General features: G+C 40.2%; 2 protein-coding genes across 3 annotated transcripts in view; one reads left to right on the plus strand and one right to left on the minus strand.

Moving 5' to 3' along the window:
- Positions 1 to 5,985, minus strand: polr2j (polymerase (RNA) II (DNA directed) polypeptide J, 13.3kDa). Its single transcript, NM_001045630.1, has 4 exons — positions 5,907 to 5,985; positions 3,991 to 4,080; positions 2,879 to 3,053; positions 1 to 180 (listed from the first exon to the last, which is right to left on the minus strand). Exons 1-4 carry the CDS (start codon positions 5,957 to 5,959, stop codon positions 145 to 147), a joined length of 354 nt encoding a protein of 117 aa, NP_001039095.1. The 5' UTR covers positions 5,960 to 5,985; the 3' UTR covers positions 1 to 144.
- The window catches only part of txlng (taxilin gamma), a 23,609-nt gene continuing 8,678 nt past the window's right edge, over positions 5,985 to 20,915 (plus strand). Inside the window, exons 1-4 of one of the 2 annotated variants that reach the window (XM_004911657.3) lie at positions 5,985 to 6,073; positions 17,258 to 17,534; positions 17,892 to 17,983; positions 19,846 to 20,016. In XM_004911657.3, coding sequence (XP_004911714.1) covers positions 6,050 to 6,073; positions 17,258 to 17,534; positions 17,892 to 17,983; positions 19,846 to 20,016 — 564 coding nt within the window. In that variant the 5' untranslated portion in view covers positions 5,985 to 6,049. Of the gene's footprint in view, positions 6,074 to 6,312; positions 6,487 to 17,257; positions 17,535 to 17,891; positions 17,984 to 19,845; positions 20,017 to 20,915 lie in introns of those variants that run through there. The other variant, XM_002934351.5, reaches the window with a different exon arrangement.

A 20,915-nucleotide genomic window follows, 5' to 3' on the forward strand; every position in this document is an offset into this window, starting at 1 on the left:
TTACATAAGTCAAACAATTTTATTTATAAAAGTGTATATTATCCACACATACAAAAAAAATACAATAACCAGCTGGCTCTACATGACTGCTCCCTACAAAAATGTCAGAACAAAAAGGATAGCTCTTCCTTCCATAGATTTGGCTCATTCAATTCCTTCTTGCTTGTCTTTAATAGCCACCTGTAAACAGATATAAATATTATATATAATAGCATATAAGTATTACTTGTGAATTCAGGTTTACATTCATATATCAGGAAGCAACAATTCTTTATTATATATAGTGCTTACCAGTAGTTTAAATAATATATCCTCATTGCAAATAAGTTTGTATGGTAGTGTGAGCATTATGGGACTTAATATGAAATCATAAGAATATTGATATTCAGTGACCATTTGTCACAAAATTAAGTGTGGTGTACCAAGGTCCTTGAGAATACTATATGCTCAATTTAATCATGCTAAACTAATCCACAAAGCACCTTCCAATATTTATGTTAGAAAAACATAATAAAGAAGTGATGTGGACGGACACGTAAAGGGGTTGTTCACCTTTGAGTTGACTTTTAGTATGATATAAAGAGTACTATTATAAGACAATTTGCAATTGGTCTTTTTTTTCCTCTATTTGTTTTTTTTTAATGATTTCACTTTGTTCAGAAGCTCTCCAGTTTGGAATATTAGCAGCTCTCTGGTTGATATGGTCCAAATTACCTTAGCAACCAGGGAGTGGTTTGAATAAGAGACTGGAATATAAATAGTGGAGGGCGTGAATAGAAAGATAAGTAATAAAAAGTAATAATAACAATAAAATTGTAGCCTCACAGAGCAACAGTTTCTTGTCTGCCTGGGTCAGTGACCCCATTTTAAAGCCAGAAATAGTCAAGAAGGCAGCACATAATTAAGAAACTATAAAGAATGAATAATGAAGTCCAATTGAAAAAGTGTTTAGAATTGACCATTCTGTAAGATTCTAAAAGTTAATTTAAAGGTGACCAACCCCTTTAACCATTATTAGAGAGGACATTTTTTTCTAGGATCCACTTTTAAGCATGATAAAAAGACATATATATCCTATGACAGTTGCAGTGGGTCTTTACTGCTGTAGTGTTTTAGTAGGTTGGCCTTCTGTTCTGCATTCTCCTAACTTGAAATTTAAATGTAGTCAAAAACAGGTATGATCTGGGATTTAAAATAGGCCCAGGCATTTCAAGTACACAGATGCCTAAACAGCCCCCACCAGCCCAATAAATAGTGACTGTCTATGGCATCTTACAGCAGCCTCTCTGGCATTTGCCAGAATCTACAGATTGCTAGTCCGGGCCTGGTCAGAAAGCAGTCTGACCCCTATGTATACTTGGGTATAATCAAAATAAATAGGATATCAAAATCAGTTGCATTCAGTCTATTAAGCCCTTTTGCAATTTACATTAATCTTACATTACTTTACAGTTGTGTAAAATTTCAGAAGGAAACTGAAAACTGTTTTGATGTTGCTCTGTTTAGGAAAGGGGTGAGAAAGCTATTCCTATCCCTTTCCTGAGCAGAGCAATATCAGAAGAGTTCACTGTTTTTCTTCTGAAAACTGACTAGTAAGTGAAAATGTGTTGCAAAATGAATAATAGCAGTTTAAAAACAGCTTAAAGGGATTCTGTCATGATTTTTATGGTTTACTTTTTATTGCTAAATTACACTGTTTACATAGCAAATAATTCACTCTGCCATTCTTGAATCATCAAAAGTATTTTTTTAGCTGTAATATTGGTGGGTAGGCAGCCATTTCAATGCATTGTGCCTGGGTGTGAGCTTCCAGAAGGAGCCAGCGCTACACATTTGGGTGAAGACACACGGAGCTACTAGTTGCAGCTGATCATTAACTGATAACTGTCTCTTCGTGTGTTTTAGCTGAGGCAATTCTCAGTATTGCCTATGGCAGGGTATTTTTTGGAGCCTAGTAGCCATTAAGAAGTTGCTGCTGCTAGTAGCTCTGTGTTACATGGGAGTAGAAGAAACAATACATCTGAAAGCAGTTCGGGCCGTGACACACGGGGAGATTAGTCCCGCCGCAACAAATCTCCGTTGTCACGGGCGACTAATCTCCCCGCAATGCCATCCCACCGGCAGGACTAATCTCCCTGTGTGTCACAGCCCTTAGAACTGCTTTCAGATACTGTATATTGTTTCTCCTACTACCATGTAACTGGAGGATTCCTAGCAGGACTCTGATTTCTTACTATTGAGTGCTATTCTGATATCTACTGGGAGCTGCTATCTTGCTAACTTCCCATTGTTCTGCTGATCGGCTGCTGGGAGGGGGGTGATATCACTCCAACTTGCAGCTCAGCAGTAAAGTGTGACGGAAGTTTATCAGAGCACAGGTCACATGGTTGTGTCACTCTGGGAAATGCAGAATATGGCTAGCCCCATGTGAAATTTCAAAATTAAAAATAAATTCTGTTTCTGTTTTTGAAAAACGGATTTCAATGCAGGGTTCTGCTGGAGAAGCTCTACTGATGTGTTCTGAAAGAAAAAGAACAAACAAACATGTTTTCCCATGACAATATTATTTTAATAAATTGGAAAAGGAAAATAATATTGTAAATTGGAAAAGTGTTTAGAAGGACCCAGAGCAATTTACATTCATTTTTTAAGGTTTACATATTCTATAAGTTGTTTGTTAAATAAATTAAAAGCAGTAGTCTTTTATGCCTTCCTGTGCTCTGCACTCACACCTGTTTTTTTTTCCCCCCATTTTTTATATACTTGAATGCATATATCTTGTAACAGAATTAAATGCTTAGCATTTTGTTCAAACATTTTGGGAAAAAATTTGGGGTTTTTTGAAAGCATAAACAGGAAAAATGGATTTTATACATACCCGAAATCTTTCCTCTAAAAGGGACAGCTCACTTATCAAGTCTGTGATTGCATTGGTAAATGCCTCTTGGGGGCTGTAGTCTGGTGTTGTCTGAACTCTTATGATAATTTTATGCTCAAGAGGATGTGGAACTTTGTAACCTGCAAATAACACCTGAGGATCCTTCAGCAGCTGTCTATAATAGAATAAGTTTACAAAGTCATACATTCTAACTTTTAGTATGTCATATAATGCCCTATTCCTGGCAACTTTACAATTGGTTTCCATTATTTATTTTTTTATATTTTTAATTGCCTTCCTCTTCTGTCTTTTTGCAACTTTAAAATTACCCCGGCAGTTAAAAACTACTTCTCTTTGAGGCTACAATTTTTAAAATTATTGCTACTTTCTATTACTTATATTTCTATGCACGCATTGTGGTCTTTTGTTCAATCCAATGCCTGGTTGCTATGGTAGATAAGACCCTAGCAACCAATTAGCTGCAGAAATACCAAACTGGAGAGCTGCTGAACAAAAAGATAAATAACTCAAAAAACATAAAAAATAGATAATAAAGACCAATTGCAAATTGTCAATGTCTACATCATACTAACATTAAAAGTAAAGGTAAACTATCCCTTTATCATATTAAGGGACAAGGAAATCCCCAGAATGAAAGATGTTTATCTTAAAGGTAGAACGCTATATTTTTCAGCAGAATGGCCATAGAAGCTCCCTTTGTTTACTGATTGACTACTGACAGCTAAAAGCTTAGAGAGCTGTAAAGCAGGAAGTAGAGTTCTGGCCATTATGTTAAACATCTGCCCACTCCAGCCCTAGATTACATTTTTGCCTAATTAACTACATTGAAAATATTTTTTATTTTGCTATCTATTTTGGCAGTTTTCATTTTTGCATATGTCATCCCACCGGCGATTTACATATTGGGGAGAATAGTAGCCCGCAACAAGGGAGATTTGTCGCGGGTGACTAATCTTCCCGTGTGCCACAGCACTAAGTGTGACATTTTTAACTCCCCCCCCCCCCCCCCGTAACTAGAGATATTTGTAACAGCTGGTTTGATAGTGCTACTCTGCCTTAATTAAAATAAAGTTAAAAAAATAAATACTTACGACTTAATGATATTTCCAATTGTATGATCTTCCTTGTTGATTGTAAACAAACAAGCATTAGGTACCTTGGTATCCTTAGTGATTGTTATCCTAAACATTAATGATTATTAGTTATATAGGCATTCAAGCTACATCATCATCACATGTGATCATATAAAAACAGTAAGAAAGAAAGAATACAAGCAGCTATACATTGAATGACAACTTGGTTATAAGTTGAACTGACCTGTCGAGCAAATGGTCTGATTTGGCAATCAACATAAAAAGAAGTGTCAAGAAGGAGCAGCACCTGTCACTTCCCTGGTGTATTGGTACCGGTAGAGTGGGCCATTATATGCTCCTGTGCAATGACTTATCAGCCTCCCTTCCTAAACCATTCACTTATGTGTGTTAAGGTGGCCATACACGGGCCGACTATAGCTGCCGATATCGGTCCCTTGGACCGATTCGGCAGCTAATCGGCCCGTGTATGGGGAGAGCAGATCGGCCTGGCCGACCGATATCTGGCCTGAAATTGGCCAGATCTCGATCGGCCAGGTTAGAAAATCTGGTCGGATCGGGGACCGCATCGGCTCGTTGGGGACCATTTAGGTAAAAAAAATAATAATCCGATCGTTTGGCCCTGGGGCCAGACGATCGGATTATGTGGGAGGCAATGGGGCAGTCGGATCGGGGACCGCATCAACGAGCCGATGCGGTCCCCGATCCGACCAGATTTTCTAACCTGGCCGATCGAGATCTGGCCAATTTCAGGCCAGATATCGGTCGGCCAGGCCGATCTGCTCTCCCCATACACGGGCCGATTAGCTGCCGAATCGGTCCAAGGGACCGATATCGGCAGCTATAGTCGGCCCGTGTATGGCCACCTTTAGAAATAAGACTTGACATAGAAGTACAGCTCCACCGCGATGTGTCAAACTTTGGGTAACATTAAAGCACCAATGTTGATATGTCCAGTCCATATGCATAGAACTATGGCAGAGTCACTAATATATAAAATATCTGTAACCTTGTATGAAATAAAGAGGGGAAAACAAGAAAATTACACCTCCAAGTTAAGACCTGAGTGGGCCTAACTGAAAAGATACAAACCCAACCTGGAAACCCACTACCCAAAGGCTTTATCTGTGGACACCATAAAACCTAAAGTGCCATCATCCAAGGCCATGGATAGGTGGCATGTGAAACAGAGAAGCCTATTGGGAGACTTGTGCCCTACTGATCTTCCCCATACTCATATCAGCAACTCCTATCCATCAGTTACCCATAAATAAGGTCAGATATTTAAAGAATGGAAAATAATATATGATAATAATAATAATGATATGGGGTTAATTGTTATCTCAACTAGTCTAATATTTGAAGCCAAACCTTGTCTGCAGTAATAACCGGGACCTAATCTCTAATAGACAGAAAGGATTTAGTGAGTTATGCAATTCCTCTTATACACAGGTTTATAGTCTGAAATGGAATAAAATCTAAAATAACAATAAAACTGATGGTATTATGTTTTAAAGTTGCCCAGACAACCAGACAGCATTTTCAATTGCAAGCTGGAAAGTGGCAGAATGAAAATGCTAATACTTTAAAGTAAACAACAACAAGTGGGCACCTTGAGAAAAGTTGCATGGAATAGGTACATTAATAACATACTAAAGATTAATTCATTTACTGTTAATTTATTTTTAATTGCCAACAGCAGGGCCAGTTTGTGTAAAACCGATCCACTGGATTTCACTGTCATTTCACCTTGGCTATGATAGCAGCTTGACTGTAATTTCCAGCAGGGAGCCTGTCCTGGGTTAATGTGACACTTGTGCAGCAGTCTTTCATCTATGGCTATGTCATATTGTGCTGGTTTTGGTGTTTCTTTAATTGGCTGTATAAAGGCCAATATGCCTGAATGAAATACTTACTTTTTTTCACCCTCGAACAGTAGAAAAGACTCAAACGCTGGTGGCGCGTTCATGATGCGAGAGGGAGTCCTTTCAGCTTCCCGGCTGCACTCAGCACTCTCACTGTCTTTTCGCCCGTTCTGATGACGTCACGACAATAGCAAATGGCGTCACTTCCCATGTTGAAGGTACTCTGCGTTTACATTGCATGCTGAAATACAAATTCTAGTCCGCGGTGGCCAGGTTCTACGTGGGCTCTTTCACTACTTTCAAAGGGAAAATAAATTTACATCGTCTAGTTACTTATGTGTAATATGGGTCCAACATATACAAATCATAAGCAGTTTTGAGCGCAATGAATAATATTAATACTCCGCCAGTGTCAAAAATGGCAGCTGGGCTGCTTCCTCAACCTCCCGTCACATGGACGCCGGCGGCGTCTCTGATTGGTGTGAAGGCTTCAGTGTGCTAAAGTAGCCCTGGGGTCGCTGGTGTTTGTCAGAGCGCGGCACTTACAGGAGTGCGTCACAGTATGTCGACTCTGGTTGAGAAGGGTTGCGCTGTATCGGAGGACGCGGGTAGGCTAGAAAAATTCGAGCAGGTAATGGCCAAGGAAGTCATGGTGCTTTACTGTCTTACGTGCGACAGTCCCGCGTCTGACAGACTTTGTGAGCACACGATGTCCATACCACCTGTCAGTCCACATTGAGTAGGAGCGATTGGGGTGATACAGTACAGTATCCATGTGTTTAATAGAGAATAGCTTCTGTTCGCCTCTTTTGGGCTACGGTTGTGTTCCTGGGAAGGAGTTTAGCTGTAACTGGAGTACAAGGTGTCCTAGCTCAGGTGTGTGTACTCCAACAGCTTGTTCATGGGGAACTCTGAGCCGGGATTAATCAGCTGGAATGGTGCACGTGTTGCAGTAATGACGTACCAGTGTATTCCCTAGCCCCATCCCATGTACCAGTGTATTCCCTAGCCTCATCCCATGTACCAGTGTATTCCCTAGCCTCATCCCATGTACCAGTGTATTCCCTAGCCTCATCCCGTGTACCAGTGTATTCCCTAGCCTCATCCCGTGTACCAGTGTATTCCCTAGCCTCATCCCGTGTACCAGTGTATTCCCTAGCCTCATCCCGTGTACCAGTGTATTCCCTAGCCTCATCCCATGTACCAGTGTATTCCCTAGCCTCATCCCATGTACCAGTGTATTCCCTAGCCCCATCCCATGTACCAGTGTATTCCCTAGCCCCATCCCATGTACCAGTGTATTCCCTAACCCCATCCCATGTACCAGTGTATTCCCTAGCCCCATCCCATGTACCAGTGTATTCCCTAGCCCCATCCCATGTACCAGTGTATTCCCTAACCCCATCCCATGTACCAGTGTTCCCTACCCATCCTGTACCAGTGTATTCCCTAACCCCATCCCATGTACCAGTGTATTCCCTAACCCCATCCCATGTACCAGTGTATTCCCTAACCCCATCCCATGTACCAGTGTATTCCCTAACCCCATCCCATGTACCAGTGTATTCCCTAACCCCATCCCATGTACCAGTGTATTCCCTACCCCATCCCATGTACCAGTGTATTCCCTAGCCCCATCCCATGTACCAGTGTATTCCCTAACCCCATCCCATGTACCAGTGTATTCCCTAGCCTCATCCCATGTACCAGTGTATTCCCTAACCCCATCCCATGTACCAGTGTATTCCCTAGCCTCATCCCATGTACCAGTGTATTCCCTAGCCTCATCCCATGTACCAGTGTATGCCCTAGCCTCATCCCATGTACCAGTGTATTCCCTAGCCCCATCCCATGTACCAGTGTATTCCCTAGCCTCATCCCATGTACCAGTGTATTCCCTAGCCTCATCCCATGTACCAGTGTATTCCCTAGCCCCATCCCGTGTACCAGTGTATTCCCTAGCCCCATCCCGTGTACCAGTGTATTCCCTAGCCTCATCCCGTGTACCAGTGTATTCCCTAGCCTCATCCCGTGTACCAGTGTATTCCCTAGCCTCATCCCATGTACCAGTGTATTCCCTAGCCTCATCCCATGTACCAGTGTATGCCCTAGCCTCATCCCATGTACCAGTGTATTCCCTAGCCTCATCCCATGTACCAGTGTATTCCCTAGCCTCATCCCATGTACCAGTGTATGCCCTAGCCCCATCCCATGTACCAGTCTGTCACTATGAGGTATGAGTTGAGCGGCAGCGGGGAGATATAGCACCTGTTTGGCCTATATGGCAAATTACCCGTGTGAATGAAAACACATGTGTTGCTTGTTGTTATAATTGCCTTGTGGGTGCTGCTCAGTTAGAGTTAGCATTTGCCTGAGGCAGGATAATTCTCTAGTTATTGGCATTTTTCCAGCTATCAATTGCCTCCAGGCAGACTTAATGTTTGGGATAGGTGTGTTCCACCTGTAGATGGACTACAAATCTCATGACTATGGTTACAACCAAAGCCTCAAGGGAAATCACATATCCAGTAAAAACTATATTGGTTGCATGGTTATTAGTAGTAAAGAAAGGTGAGACATGGGAAGCAACTGCTGGTGGGAGTTGTAGTTAATAGCTTGGATATCCATGATGTATGGATCCCACAAAAATCAGATCTTATCCAATAATTAAAGTGTACATTGTGTATTATTGTTTGTACTGATAAAGATACCTTTTGGAGGGGATTCTGTTGCTGTAAACAGTGTTCCCCAACCAGTGGCTCATGAGCAACATGTTGCTCCCCAACCCCTTGGATGTTGCTCCCAGTGGCCTCAAAGCAGGTGCTTATTTTTACATTGCTGGTAACAAGGCAAGTTTTGGTTGCATAAAAACCCAGGTGTACTGCCAAACATTCCACATAGCGGCTAACAAACATCATTATATATTACAGCTTCTATTTGGCATCAACCAAACATTTTTTTATGCTTGTGTTGCTCCCCAACTATTTAAAGTTAAATGTGGCTCATGGGTAAAAAAAAAAGTTCTGGAACCCCTGCTGTAGAATATAGTGAGCAGGAAGTATGGCTTTATTACTTAATCTACTGTACATATGCATTTATTTAACACCGTTTTTTTAAATTATAAGGAAATACTTAATGGACACCATTTAAATCTAATAGTAATTTAAACTTGCAGGCCCATGCAATCTATCTATATATTCCAGCAAATACCAGAGGTTCTACTGCAGGATGCCATAGACAAGTCATGTATTAGGCATGTGAGGGGCTGTTTGTACCTCACTGTGTATAAAAATTAAAGGGCCTATTTTGAATGTCAGCCCAGACGTACTGACCTGTGTTGTTTTTATTGCTTGAAAGATTGGTTGTCAGCCTTCTTCAGTTCAATCTTCCCTTCCAGGTCTGACCTTGCTTTAAGCTGGCCATACACGCACCGATACTATCGTACGAAACCGATGGTCACTCGAAACATCGTCAGATCCGACACACACCGTCAGGGCTGAAACAGCAGATAAGGAGGTAGAAACCGATGGTCACACGAAACATCGTCAGATCGCCACGTGTGTGGCCACCTTTAGTCAGGGGGCACCTCTGTTACAGAAATCTAAAAACAATGGTGTATGTGCCATTTTTTCATAGTGCCTAGAATATCCAGGACTGCACCCTAATCCCCACCTATTTGGCCTTATAGCTGGGCTTTCAGGCATATCAGGAGAGCATGTAGGTATTCTTCCCAAATGTCCCACAGTTTGGAAGCTACTGACTTAAGTGATGTTTAATGTATAAGCAAATTTCTTTCCAATTTGAAATGAACCAAGCCGAGCACGTGTTTATGTGTTACATGTGTTTAAAGTCTAGTATTTGGTAGTTTGTTTAGTGGCAAAACACTGAATTTGTTAAATTCACTGTCTGTCTTCCTGTATTTGCCCATATTTTCTCAAGAGCAAGTTTTTCAATGATCATGTTGCATATCCTTATCTTTCTGTGTAGTGGACATAGCTGTATATATTAAAAGTACAATTGAAATCTAAATAAGCAGAGTCTTTGGCATTGTGTGTTTTATATAGGAACAAGTTGCATAATTATGTGGCATGAGTCATTCTGATCCAATTTTCGGCATGCTGCTACCTCCTACTCATTGCAACTGTGGCACCACTAGCCTGCATTTTTCATATCTAATTGATAGAGCCACTACTTTGAGTAGCACTGAATACATTTTATTCTTCTGTTGTTTAATTAAAGGTGATTTAATCTCACCTTTTTTAATTGGCAGATCTTTACATTTTCCTTTAGTCATACATGTTTTTTGAAGAAACTAAAAAACATTATTAGAAGATTCTAATTTAATGATAAGCTAGGTATAATGTGTGCCTGTTTACAGGTATGCTGCTACTTTGGTACAGAGACAGCTGTGCTGACTGTTATTATGGTATATCTGTAATAGTTCTAATGAAATTTGGGAGGTTAACATTGCAGCAGTGTCTGTGGCACACTTAGTGGCTGTTTTTGGCACGCCCTCTAATGATATACCCTTGCTTCTAAGCTACGCCCATCTGGTTTCTTGGAAGTAGATAATGACAATGCAAAAGGGTAGTGTGAGATGATAAGAAAGACTGTGGCTTGACAGCCAGTACATATGGAAATCTTAAATCTAAACTGCTAGCAGAGAGATGGTAAATGTTTTAAAGAGCAAGACAAATCAGGGATAAAGATTGATTGAGTGAAGTTGAGTAATTATACATTTGTGTCCCAAAATTTTGATATTCAAAATCGGAAGACAATAATGAAGGCAATTTTTATATGGAATTATCCCCTCAGCTTTGTGCGAGAGGTTCATATAACACTAGGCCTATGTCTTGTGTCTGAGAAATCTAAATCAGTGGCTACTTAACTGGTAAATGGAAACTGTGTCAGGAGTCAAATGTTTGTCTATGTACCCTTCTTAGATGGCAGATTATATGGGTTGTAATGAAATGACAGCAAGTAATACCGTATATACTCGAGTATAAGCCGAGTTTTCCAGCACTCAAAATGTGCTAAAAAAAGGAATCCTCGGCTTATACTCGAGGCAACTAATTTTGTTAAATCAAAATGATCATACCATGTAGCAGGCAGGTACACACGCATGTCACATGTCGCACTGCAGGACTACTTGTAACAGCGGCGGATCCGTCGCCCGAGCGCCGCGCACACCCCCTCCCGGGGGGGTGAATGCTAGTTATTTTCCTCTTTGTTTCCTCGCTTTGTTTTCCCTGGCTTCTGTGACTCGTTTATATGGGGGCACTTATGACAGATGAACCAGTGATCACTCAAAGAGCACTGTGCATTTTGACTACTGCCAGATACAACTTCAGGAGTGGCGCCAAAATCACAGCTCACTGATAAACTTTACGTTTGACCCTTTAAAAAAATTACAATAACATTTTAAGGATATTTTGTCCAGTGCTTCTCAAGGATTAACATGTGTAGGAGATGATGTGGCTGATTTTTGATAAGAGATCAGTGCAGGCAAGTTATGTATTCAAGCACCCCAATGATTTATTAAGCTAAGGCTCATGGCACACATGGCTGTTTCTCCACCATGGAAAAATGCCTGAACCCTGCCATGCTGCCTACCTATCATTGCCTACAATGGAAATTCTCTTGTACAGGTACCAACAATGTCATACAGAGTTCTGTAGCAAGTGACAAGCAGCAGGGGAGTAAAGAAGTGTGCCATGACCCTAACAGTATTAGTGTCTTGCTGTGCTTAAAACAAATGATTCAGTAATGCTAAGCCAGCATTCTACAAAAGATGATTTGGCCACATGAGGACATTGTTTCACTTGGTGCTCTAAAGAGGAAGGCCATTATAGCTCTTACTCTTGTGTAAATACTAATACCAGGGCTGCTTAAATACACTATTTGACCTAGGACAAAGATCCCTTTAGTGGAGACAGAACTCCTCTATAGTGATGGGCGAAATGCTTTGGCAGGCATGGATTCGCAGTGAATTAATTAAAAACTAGGATTATTTAATTATTCAGTTAACTCAAATTGCTATACTGTGGGCTATACTGTGTGCCTGTGTGTGTGTGTGTGTGTGGTGCCGGGTGCCTGTGTGTAGTTGTGTGTGGTGCCAGGTGTCTGTGTGCAAAAATGTAGCAATTAAATTGAGATATTAACCTGTACAACCTTGCATGTGGTTATCTTATGTTGGATGCGCCTCATTTTCCGGCCCACACCTTGTGTTTATTAATATGGTAGTCATGTAAGCACTTGTGAGTGTCCTTCTATTAAATAATTTGATTATTGAAACTTAGCAGTAGCGGCTGTATTTCCCACCCTAGGCTTATACTCGAGTCAATAAGTTTTTCCAGTTTTCTTAGGTAAAATTAGGTACCTCGGCTTATATTCGGATCGGCTTATACTCTAGTATATACGATACTTTCCACATTTCAATTGGGGTTATAGCTATATGAATTCTCCCAACATTTAAGTCCTAGTTAACCTGCTTTTAGCATCACTATATACTGTGCTAAGTCATACATAATGAGCTTGAATTAAACTGAAGAAGTTTTGTATGTATATTGCTTGGTATACTGTTTAAAACTTTGTACACTGTGGGGCACATTTACAAAAGCACGAACGCTCCGAGCGTATTTTCGCCGAATTTTTCGATCGTCCGCACGACTTTTTCGTACACGGCACGACTTTTTTGTACACGGCACAACTTTATCGTATGCTTGCGCGAAAAAATCGGAAAGGTTTTACTGCTGATTCGGTACGAAAATTTTGTGACTTTCGGATCGGCAATACAATATTATCGTGACTAATACGATTTTTTCGTAAGCATTTTCGGGATATTTGCGATCTTCAGAAATTTTCGTTTCCAATCCGAATTTTTCCCATTCGGGATTTGAATTCGTGGATTAGTAAATCTGCCCATGTGTGTTATGTATTGCTTTTTTTGTTTCCTCTGGAGGCATATGTCGAATTTTGGGAATAGATTAACAGTTTCATTTCAATTTTTCCTCTTTTGCTGCTTTAAGAGTGGTTCGCCTTCAAGTGACTTTTAGTATATAAAAAAATGACCTATTCTTAGTAACTCTTCAGCTGGTCTTAATTTTTTTATATGGATGCGCCGAATACAGGATTCTGATTCGGCCAAATCCACCCTCCTGGTCGAACTGAATCCTAAAAATCATGGGACTTTTTCTCATGAAGTTAAAAATTTTAACGTGCGCATTGAATTTAATCCTTACATAACCTAATTAGCATATGCTAATTCGGATTTGGTTCGGTATTCGGCCGAATCTTTTACAAAGGATTCAGTGTTCGCCGAATCTGAAAAAAAAGTGGATTTGTTGCATTCCTAATTTTTTATTTGTTATAGTTTTGAATTATTTGCTTTCTCTTCTAAGTCTTTGAAGCTTTCAAATGGGGATCACCAGCGCAAGTGGAGCCAGACAGGCGCCCTAAGCAACCTGGCCACATGTACGTGAGTGCACATGAGCACGCATGTATGAACAAGTGTGCATGGCGCTGAAAAAGACTTGGGGGAGGAAGGTAATGCAGGCGGTGAGGGGGACCTGCGGGCAGTTACCTCTTTTTCCTACCCCTGTATCTGGCCCTGTGGGTCACTGACCTCAGCAGTAAAGGAACTATTGCTCTGTGAGGCTACAATTTTATTGTTACTTTTTATTACTTATCTTTGTGTTTAGGCTTCCTCTGTTCAGATTTCTGCCTGTCTTTCAAACCACTGCCAAGTTGCTTGGTTAAATTGGACCATCATACTAAAAGTTAATTTAAAGGTGAACAACCCCTTTAACAGTGTCTGCTCTTCATGAAATGCTTTCCACTAGATTAGAAACATTGTTGGTGTTGGATTTGCTTGCATTTGGTAGCAAGAGCATTAGCAAGGTTGGGAATCAGGACTGGCTTCATAGTCAGCATTTTAATTTATCCCACAGGTGTTCATTTGGTTTGAGGTCAGGGCTCTGAAGGCAATTACGTTTGTCCACTCTCATTTTAGCAAACACATTGTGAACAGACCTTGCTTTTTGTACATGATGGCATTATTGTGCTGAAACAAGAGAGAGACTTTACCAAATTGTTACACAGAATAGAAAGCATAGTATTGTGAAGAATGTCTTTGTACACTGCATCTGTTAGTTTTTAGTGGAACAAGGCAAAAACCCACCAAGATCATTATTCCATATCTGCCAAACTGTCTGCATTGTACATTCAGGGAGATAGTGTACTGACATCTGCCAAAGCCAGGCTTTCCTGGAGAAATTCCTTTTATCACTGCAGAGGACGTGTTTCCACTGTTCAAGAGTTCAATATTGTTGACCTTTACACCATTGTAGCTCAAGCTTTGTATTGCACATGGTGATGTTAGGTTAGGGTTCCAACATGAAGTAAATTGTGAGCCACTTTATGTGAATTGTTTTTTTGTTTTTCTTGAAAAGTCCATAGAGAGTATTGATAGGTATGAAAGCATACACACCCAATTAGAGGCAGGTAGTCTTCTGCCCAGACTTGCTATCCAGTATTTCTGTGATGTTCATTAGAATTGCTTTCAAATAAATGTGTTTCCTTCAACATTTGGTTGGATAACCCACCATGCTATATAGATGTGGGACCTGTGATCCAGAATGCTTGGGATCTGGGTGAATTCAATGATATTTTAGGCTTATGTAACACTTCCTAACTATAATGTAGAAACCTGTTGTATGTTCCATGCTTTTAGTTTGTGTTACTGCTTCATCCAAAACCAAATGTTCAGTGAATTTGAAGTTCCCAAGGTCAAATGTAGTTATTTGCATAGAAGCAGAGTTCACATGTGCTGGTGATCTGTAGGAATCCAGTGTCCAGAAGTTCTGTAGAATACAATGGGAATTTATACAGGTTATCTGCTATGCAACCTGTGCCTTTTTTCCCTTTTTTCAATTTGAATAGCTACCCCCATAGCTACACAGCAGCTTTGTTTACATAAACCAGGTTTCCCCAACCTTTTTTTTATCTGTGAGCCATAGTCAAATGCAAAAAGACTTGAGGAGCAACAACAGCATAGAACATGTTCATGGGGTGCCAAATAAGAACTGTTATTGGACTGTTATTTACTTTGTGTACTTGTCTTACATAAAAATCAGTGCCTACTGGGATGTGTATAAATGTTCTTACATGCAATATTTGGTCCTTGGCTACCTCTGTGATGGACAGCACCTGAACTGCAGGCAAGTGTCTCCTGGAAGCCCTAACTACTTCACAAGGAATAATCTCCAGGCATATCTCCCAAGCTGCTGCACTAAGGGCTCTGGCACACGGGGGAGATTAGTCGCCCGCGATTTAACTCCCTGTTCGCGGGCGACTAATCTCCCCGAGTTGCCTACCCCTGCCATCCCACCGGCGAACATGTAAGTCGCCGGCGGGATGGCAGACGCGGCGGGGCGATTTGCGGAAATCGCCGAAAAAGACTCGCGAGTCTTTTTCGGCGATTTGCGCGAAATCGCGCCGCCGCGTCTGCCATCCCGCCGGCGACTTACATGTTCGCCGGTGGGATGGCAGGGGTAGGCAACTCGGGGAGATTAGTCGCCCGCGAACAGGGAGTTAAATCGCGGGCGACTAATCTCCCCCGTGTGCCAGAGCCCTAAAGCTGTGTTTGTGTCATTTTTATCTGCAAGGAGAAGCCTTGTCTAACCTAACTTAAATCCTAATGTAATTCTGAAGAAATAGGTGCTGCTTTTTTGCTGTGCTGAATGCCTCAAGTACTGGAAAGCAAAAGGGGACTTGCATAAAGTGCAAAATAAATTTTCACTCTGAGCCTTTCTTTGCTTCGTTAAGCAGTTGTTCTGAGACATACATGCATGAAGAGATCCCACCCCACCCCTACACTCCATGGGAAATACCTGAACCATACACTAATCTTTACTGACTATTTTATTTAAATGTGCCTTTAAGAATTTAGACCAGCAGTGAGTGTTGCAATACCTTGGACAGGTTTTTTTTTCAGCATGTTGCTTCTCGGGTTACTTATTGCTAATCTTTATACTTTTTATGTGGTTAAAGCCGGTTATTCAGTGTCTTAAATCTGGCACACTAAAAGCTGGAATAAAAATAATAGAGTGCATTACAAAATCAACTGGCACAAATTCAAGCTGCTCTGCTTCATTTTTGCCCCACCTTAATTTCTAATAGAAGCTGTCTAATTATATACAATTGTAGAGTAATGTTCCCTTAAAGTGTTTTCGCTGTGCAAAAATTAGTTTTTGTGCACTCTTTTAAAAGCTATGTACAGAGAAGTGGCTGAAGTGGTTTCAGACTAAGTGCAAAATTTGTTGTGCAAGCTGTGTGTGTGTTGAACTCCCAAAAATTTTGTTCATGCACACATCTTAGAGGGAACATTGGTGTAGAGTACAGTCACAATCCAAGGCAGTACATCCTAAAATACCTGCAGAATATAAGAATTTGTCCTGAAGAGATTTGTCTTCAAGACAGTCAGCCAGATATTAGTAGCATTTGCCCACTTGCAGGTAACTGATCGTCTGTTGGTGGAGAGTGTGGTCTCATGCATATGCAATAATCTTACCACCAGATACACATCATGGAGTGGCCAAGTTATCAGCTTTGGGGGTCAGTACATGCTTTTGATGTTTCCTCTTTCTACACTAACCAAAATTCTTGATGCATTTTATCTTAATTGATCTCATGTTGCATTGCCCGTAGGAGCAAACACCAAATGTCTTGAACAGTTGGTTACTCCTTTTTGATAAAGCCCTTTATAATACATTTAGGGAGTGGTCTGGCAGACTTATTTTATTCTTACGCTGGTCATACATGCAACGATGATATTGTACAAAACCTTGTTTTGTATGAAATTCGATGCGTTTATGGCGGATCGACGAGATGACCGATATCGCAAAGGCTGCGGATACCAGGCATCTTGCCAATCGGCCGGGTTAAAAAGACTTTGATCGGGCGCCATTGATTAATAGCGTTTTAAAGGGACATTATAACCCATTTTCAAAATTTGTTGAATGAATAGGACTTGTGCTGAATATATATTAATTATACTTAAAAAGTTTTATTTCTGCCATTAAATAGGACTTATTCTTAAACTAAATATAAAGTCACGGCCTGCTTTTTGGTTTGTCTGAACACAATCAAAACGAGTCAGCGGAACACTGAAAATTCTTCTGTATAAATGAAGCCCTTCTTAAACCCCAGTTGCAGACTTAGACTGTGAGATAAGAAACCGTTTATTATTTAGAAACATCTGTGTAGATTGCAGATTTGTTTTGTAAAAAAGGTAGTGGAATGTCTGTTTAAAAGTATAACTTTTATCCAAGATTTTAAGCTTCTAATCGGTCTTCATTTTGACAAAAATAATTGGCATTTTTTTAATTGGCGTCTTTCAACAGGGTGCAATGGATGAGAGTCAAATTGAAAGGAATGATAGCAGCATCTCAGACCAGCTGATGAACAACAAACTCCCAAATGCTATAGTAAATGGTGTTGAACTAACTGCTTCTGTCTGTCGGGAGGTAGAACAAAGTGGAAATATTGAAGATTCTGAAGTGTGCAATTATTTGGCAAAAGAAACTCGGGAAGAAACCCCAGGAAAAGAGGAGACTCGACTGGACCCTCCTGATGGGCAGCAAGACCAGAGCACGGAGAGGAATAAAGAGAAAAATTTAGGTAATGCATATTTGTAATAATAACACAGTAGTTACTACTTCCTTACTTTTCATTTACTTCATATCCTGGAGTTGAGGCAAAATAGGGCTGTTACTTAGATCTCTGCACCAGAGTGTGCTATAAACACTATCATACTGTCAGCAATTGGGCCCTATAGAATAAGTTGTCCCCTTACTTACATAAAGTAGATTTGATTACCAAAAGAAAATGAGCAAGTGCTCTGTAGAAAAAAAAAATACTTTCTGTTAGTGACTCAAGTATTTCATGTAAAGACTTCTCGCACTGTCATGAATGCACATAGATCTGGGGGAGATGATTTGACCAAATTTTTTGGCAATACATCTTTCTTACTTGCAGGTAAAGAAGTATTACTTTTGATGCAAGCTTTAAACACGTTGCAAACTCCCGAAGAGAAACTAGCAGCTCTTTGCAAGAAATATGCGGATCTTGTAAGTATTCTCACTGTTAACTGCGCTTATGATTTGAATAATGGAATATAAATGGCTTAAAGGAGAAGGACAGGCTAAGTCACTTGTGGGTTCTAAAATCGCTTGCCTTTTACCCCGGGCTGGTGCCCCTGTTAGGAGAAAACCACACCGTTCGGGGGTACCTGCAGCGAGCGTTTCCTTCTTCCTTCTGTCGGCAAAATCCCTGGGCCGGCGCATGCGCAGTAGAGTGTAAAGCCGACATTTTTTACTTAGCCTTTCCTTCTCAAATGTGATGTGCATTTCATACTAATATAAGAAATTAAGAGCCAAAATCGTAGTTCCCTTACCCCGAACACCCAAATGGTTTAGTGCAGAATAAAGAAAACTACAAGGATGAAAACAGGCTCAGCAGCAGGACTTTATTCCTTGCAAGCGTGATTTTATTGTTCCATTCTAACGTGTTTCGGGGATGACTCATTTGTCAAGTGTAAGTGCACCAAGTGTTCCTTGGGTTTAAATACCAAAAACATGCCCCTTCACCTTTCACCTCTTGAGTACATCATCTAAGCGTGAAAACTACATTTCCCATCAGCCCCAGTGGAGAGCAGCCATGAACAGCAAGGTATAAGAAACATTAAAATCAAACAAAGTTCAACAAAATAGGACTATCGCTGTCAATTTTATTTAAGCTTGAGTATTACAAGCACAGGTTTGGCCTGTGCAGCTACAAGGAGTGGCTGAAAAAAGCAGAAAAGCAGCTATTTTCTGAAAAATCTCTGCTTCATGTAGCTGCACTCAGGCCGAATATATGCCTGTCAGTGCAGCTACGTGGATCTGCTGTCCTCTGCCTGCCTACAAAATGCAGGAGGTGAGAAGCAGAGCTAAGGTTTCATGTGACTTTGTCAAGTAAGGATCACAGAAAGGAGTGGATTTTCTCCTGTCACTAAGCTTAATGAAGCTTCTGGCTTAGTGGCTGCCTACTGTACCTCTTACATAAACATAAATGCATCTCTTTATCACATACAGTGCCATGTCAAATAGTCTGTGTTTCAAATTTCAGCAGTTACTCCTGTCCGAGGAGTGGATCACTCTTATTTCTTTGTAATTGTATATCATCCTACTCGGCTCTGCTCGTACAAGTCATACAAGCGCTGTAGGTCTGTTACATGCAGTAATTGGACTAAACATGCATAGTCTCTGCTCATTTGCCCATAGGAAATGATGACAGCGTCCTGGGGAAATGCTAAAACATGCCCAATACTCATGTACAGCTGGCTTTTAAAAGCGTCACCACAATTATTTTTTTCTAGGAAAATTAATTTCTTTATGAAGGGGAGATATTTTAATTGGAGGAAAACTTTTAAATATATGTGTTCTTGAAACTTATTTCTGGTGTACTATCTGAACTAAACTGAAAAAGTGAACAAGCCCTTTTATGACTTGCAAAACTACAGCTTCACAGGTGAAATATTACTGCTAATCTGATGAGTCAAAGTTTTTTTTTTTTTTTTTACTGCAGTAAAGTTATTTTACCATGGCACTGTGTAACTGATAAACCCTACAATATCTTCTCTAAATTTAGAACCCATATTTGTACAGTCTGAACACTTCTCTACCAGAGTATATAAAATATTTATAATTTGCTCATTTAGCACAGTATTCTTTAAATATAGAAGGATTCTACTTATAGTTATAGAATATAGAAAACCAAGTTTGGGGTCTCCCTATCCAGAAAACCCAGGTAGCAAGCATTCGAGTTAATTGATCCCATACCTGTACAACCTATTATATAACATTGTGTAAAATGTAGTGGTCTGTGAATTTAGTTTCTTGTTATTGTGGTCTCACTTTAATTGTTGTCTTATTCTAATCTCTGTTATTAGTTGGAAGAGTCTCGGAACTTCCAAAAACAGATGAAGGTTCTGCAGAAGAAGCAGGCTCAGGTGGTAAAAGAAAAGGTTCATCTGCAGAGTGAACACAGCAAGGCAATTCTGGCACGAAGTAAACTTGAATCTCTCTGCCGAGAGCTTCAGAGACACAACAAAACCTTAAAGGTTGGCTTGCTACTACTTGACCTTTAGACAGTAACATATAGTAGCATATAGTATGTAATCCAGTAAAGTTGAAACTACTATTTTACATATTATACACTGTCCAGCATAAAAACCAGGAAAAGCTTAACTGGTCAGATTGGGTTCAAATCGTATAGTATACATGAAAACATGAAAGCGCTATAGAAATGCATTTCTGTGCGAATGGGAGCGCTTTTACATCCTAAACATTTTAGGGTGAAAAAGTATTCATACATGCACTTATCTATTTGTGTTTGTGATGAGTTAGTTTTATAGAGAAAGGCAGTGGGTACCGGCATCCCAGACAAATATACAATGAGATGCATTTTGTATTTACAAAACCAGCACATTATATGCAGTAAAATGAAGTGGGTACTGATGCCAGATATTTAGTAATACCCTCACTATAATATTGGCACTGAACATTGTTTCCCAGCTATGCAGTTTCATGAGGGTGCCACTGTAACTAACTAGAAATAAACAAAACAATGACAAGAGTGAAAAAAGTGCAAAAAACAACAACAACAACAAATATATAAAAGCACAATTAGCTTTTTCAGGCGGAAAGAGTAAATTTAGGACCGGCGCAAGGGTGATACGGATATTATAGATGCCAGTTGACAAACTATTTAATTGCAGCTAGTGATTCAGCCTTTTGAACATATACAGTTTAGTACCTGTGGGAAATCTGCAGCAAAAGTTTAGACATGGCGAGGTTCTTAGGTAAAGTTAAGAGTTTTCTCTAGGTTATCATTTATTGACTTGACTTGCAGATAGAGTCAAAGTCCCAGCAAAGTTAAATTTAGGTGCTTACATTTCTGTGTATTAAATGAACTATCCCCAGATCTATTTAGCTATACATAGGTATACATATATTTACT

This window comes from Xenopus tropicalis, chromosome 2 (genome assembly GCF_000004195.4).
Source record: "Xenopus tropicalis strain Nigerian chromosome 2, UCB_Xtro_10.0, whole genome shotgun sequence".
NCBI classification, from domain to species: Eukaryota; Metazoa; Chordata; class Amphibia; order Anura; family Pipidae; genus Xenopus; species Xenopus tropicalis.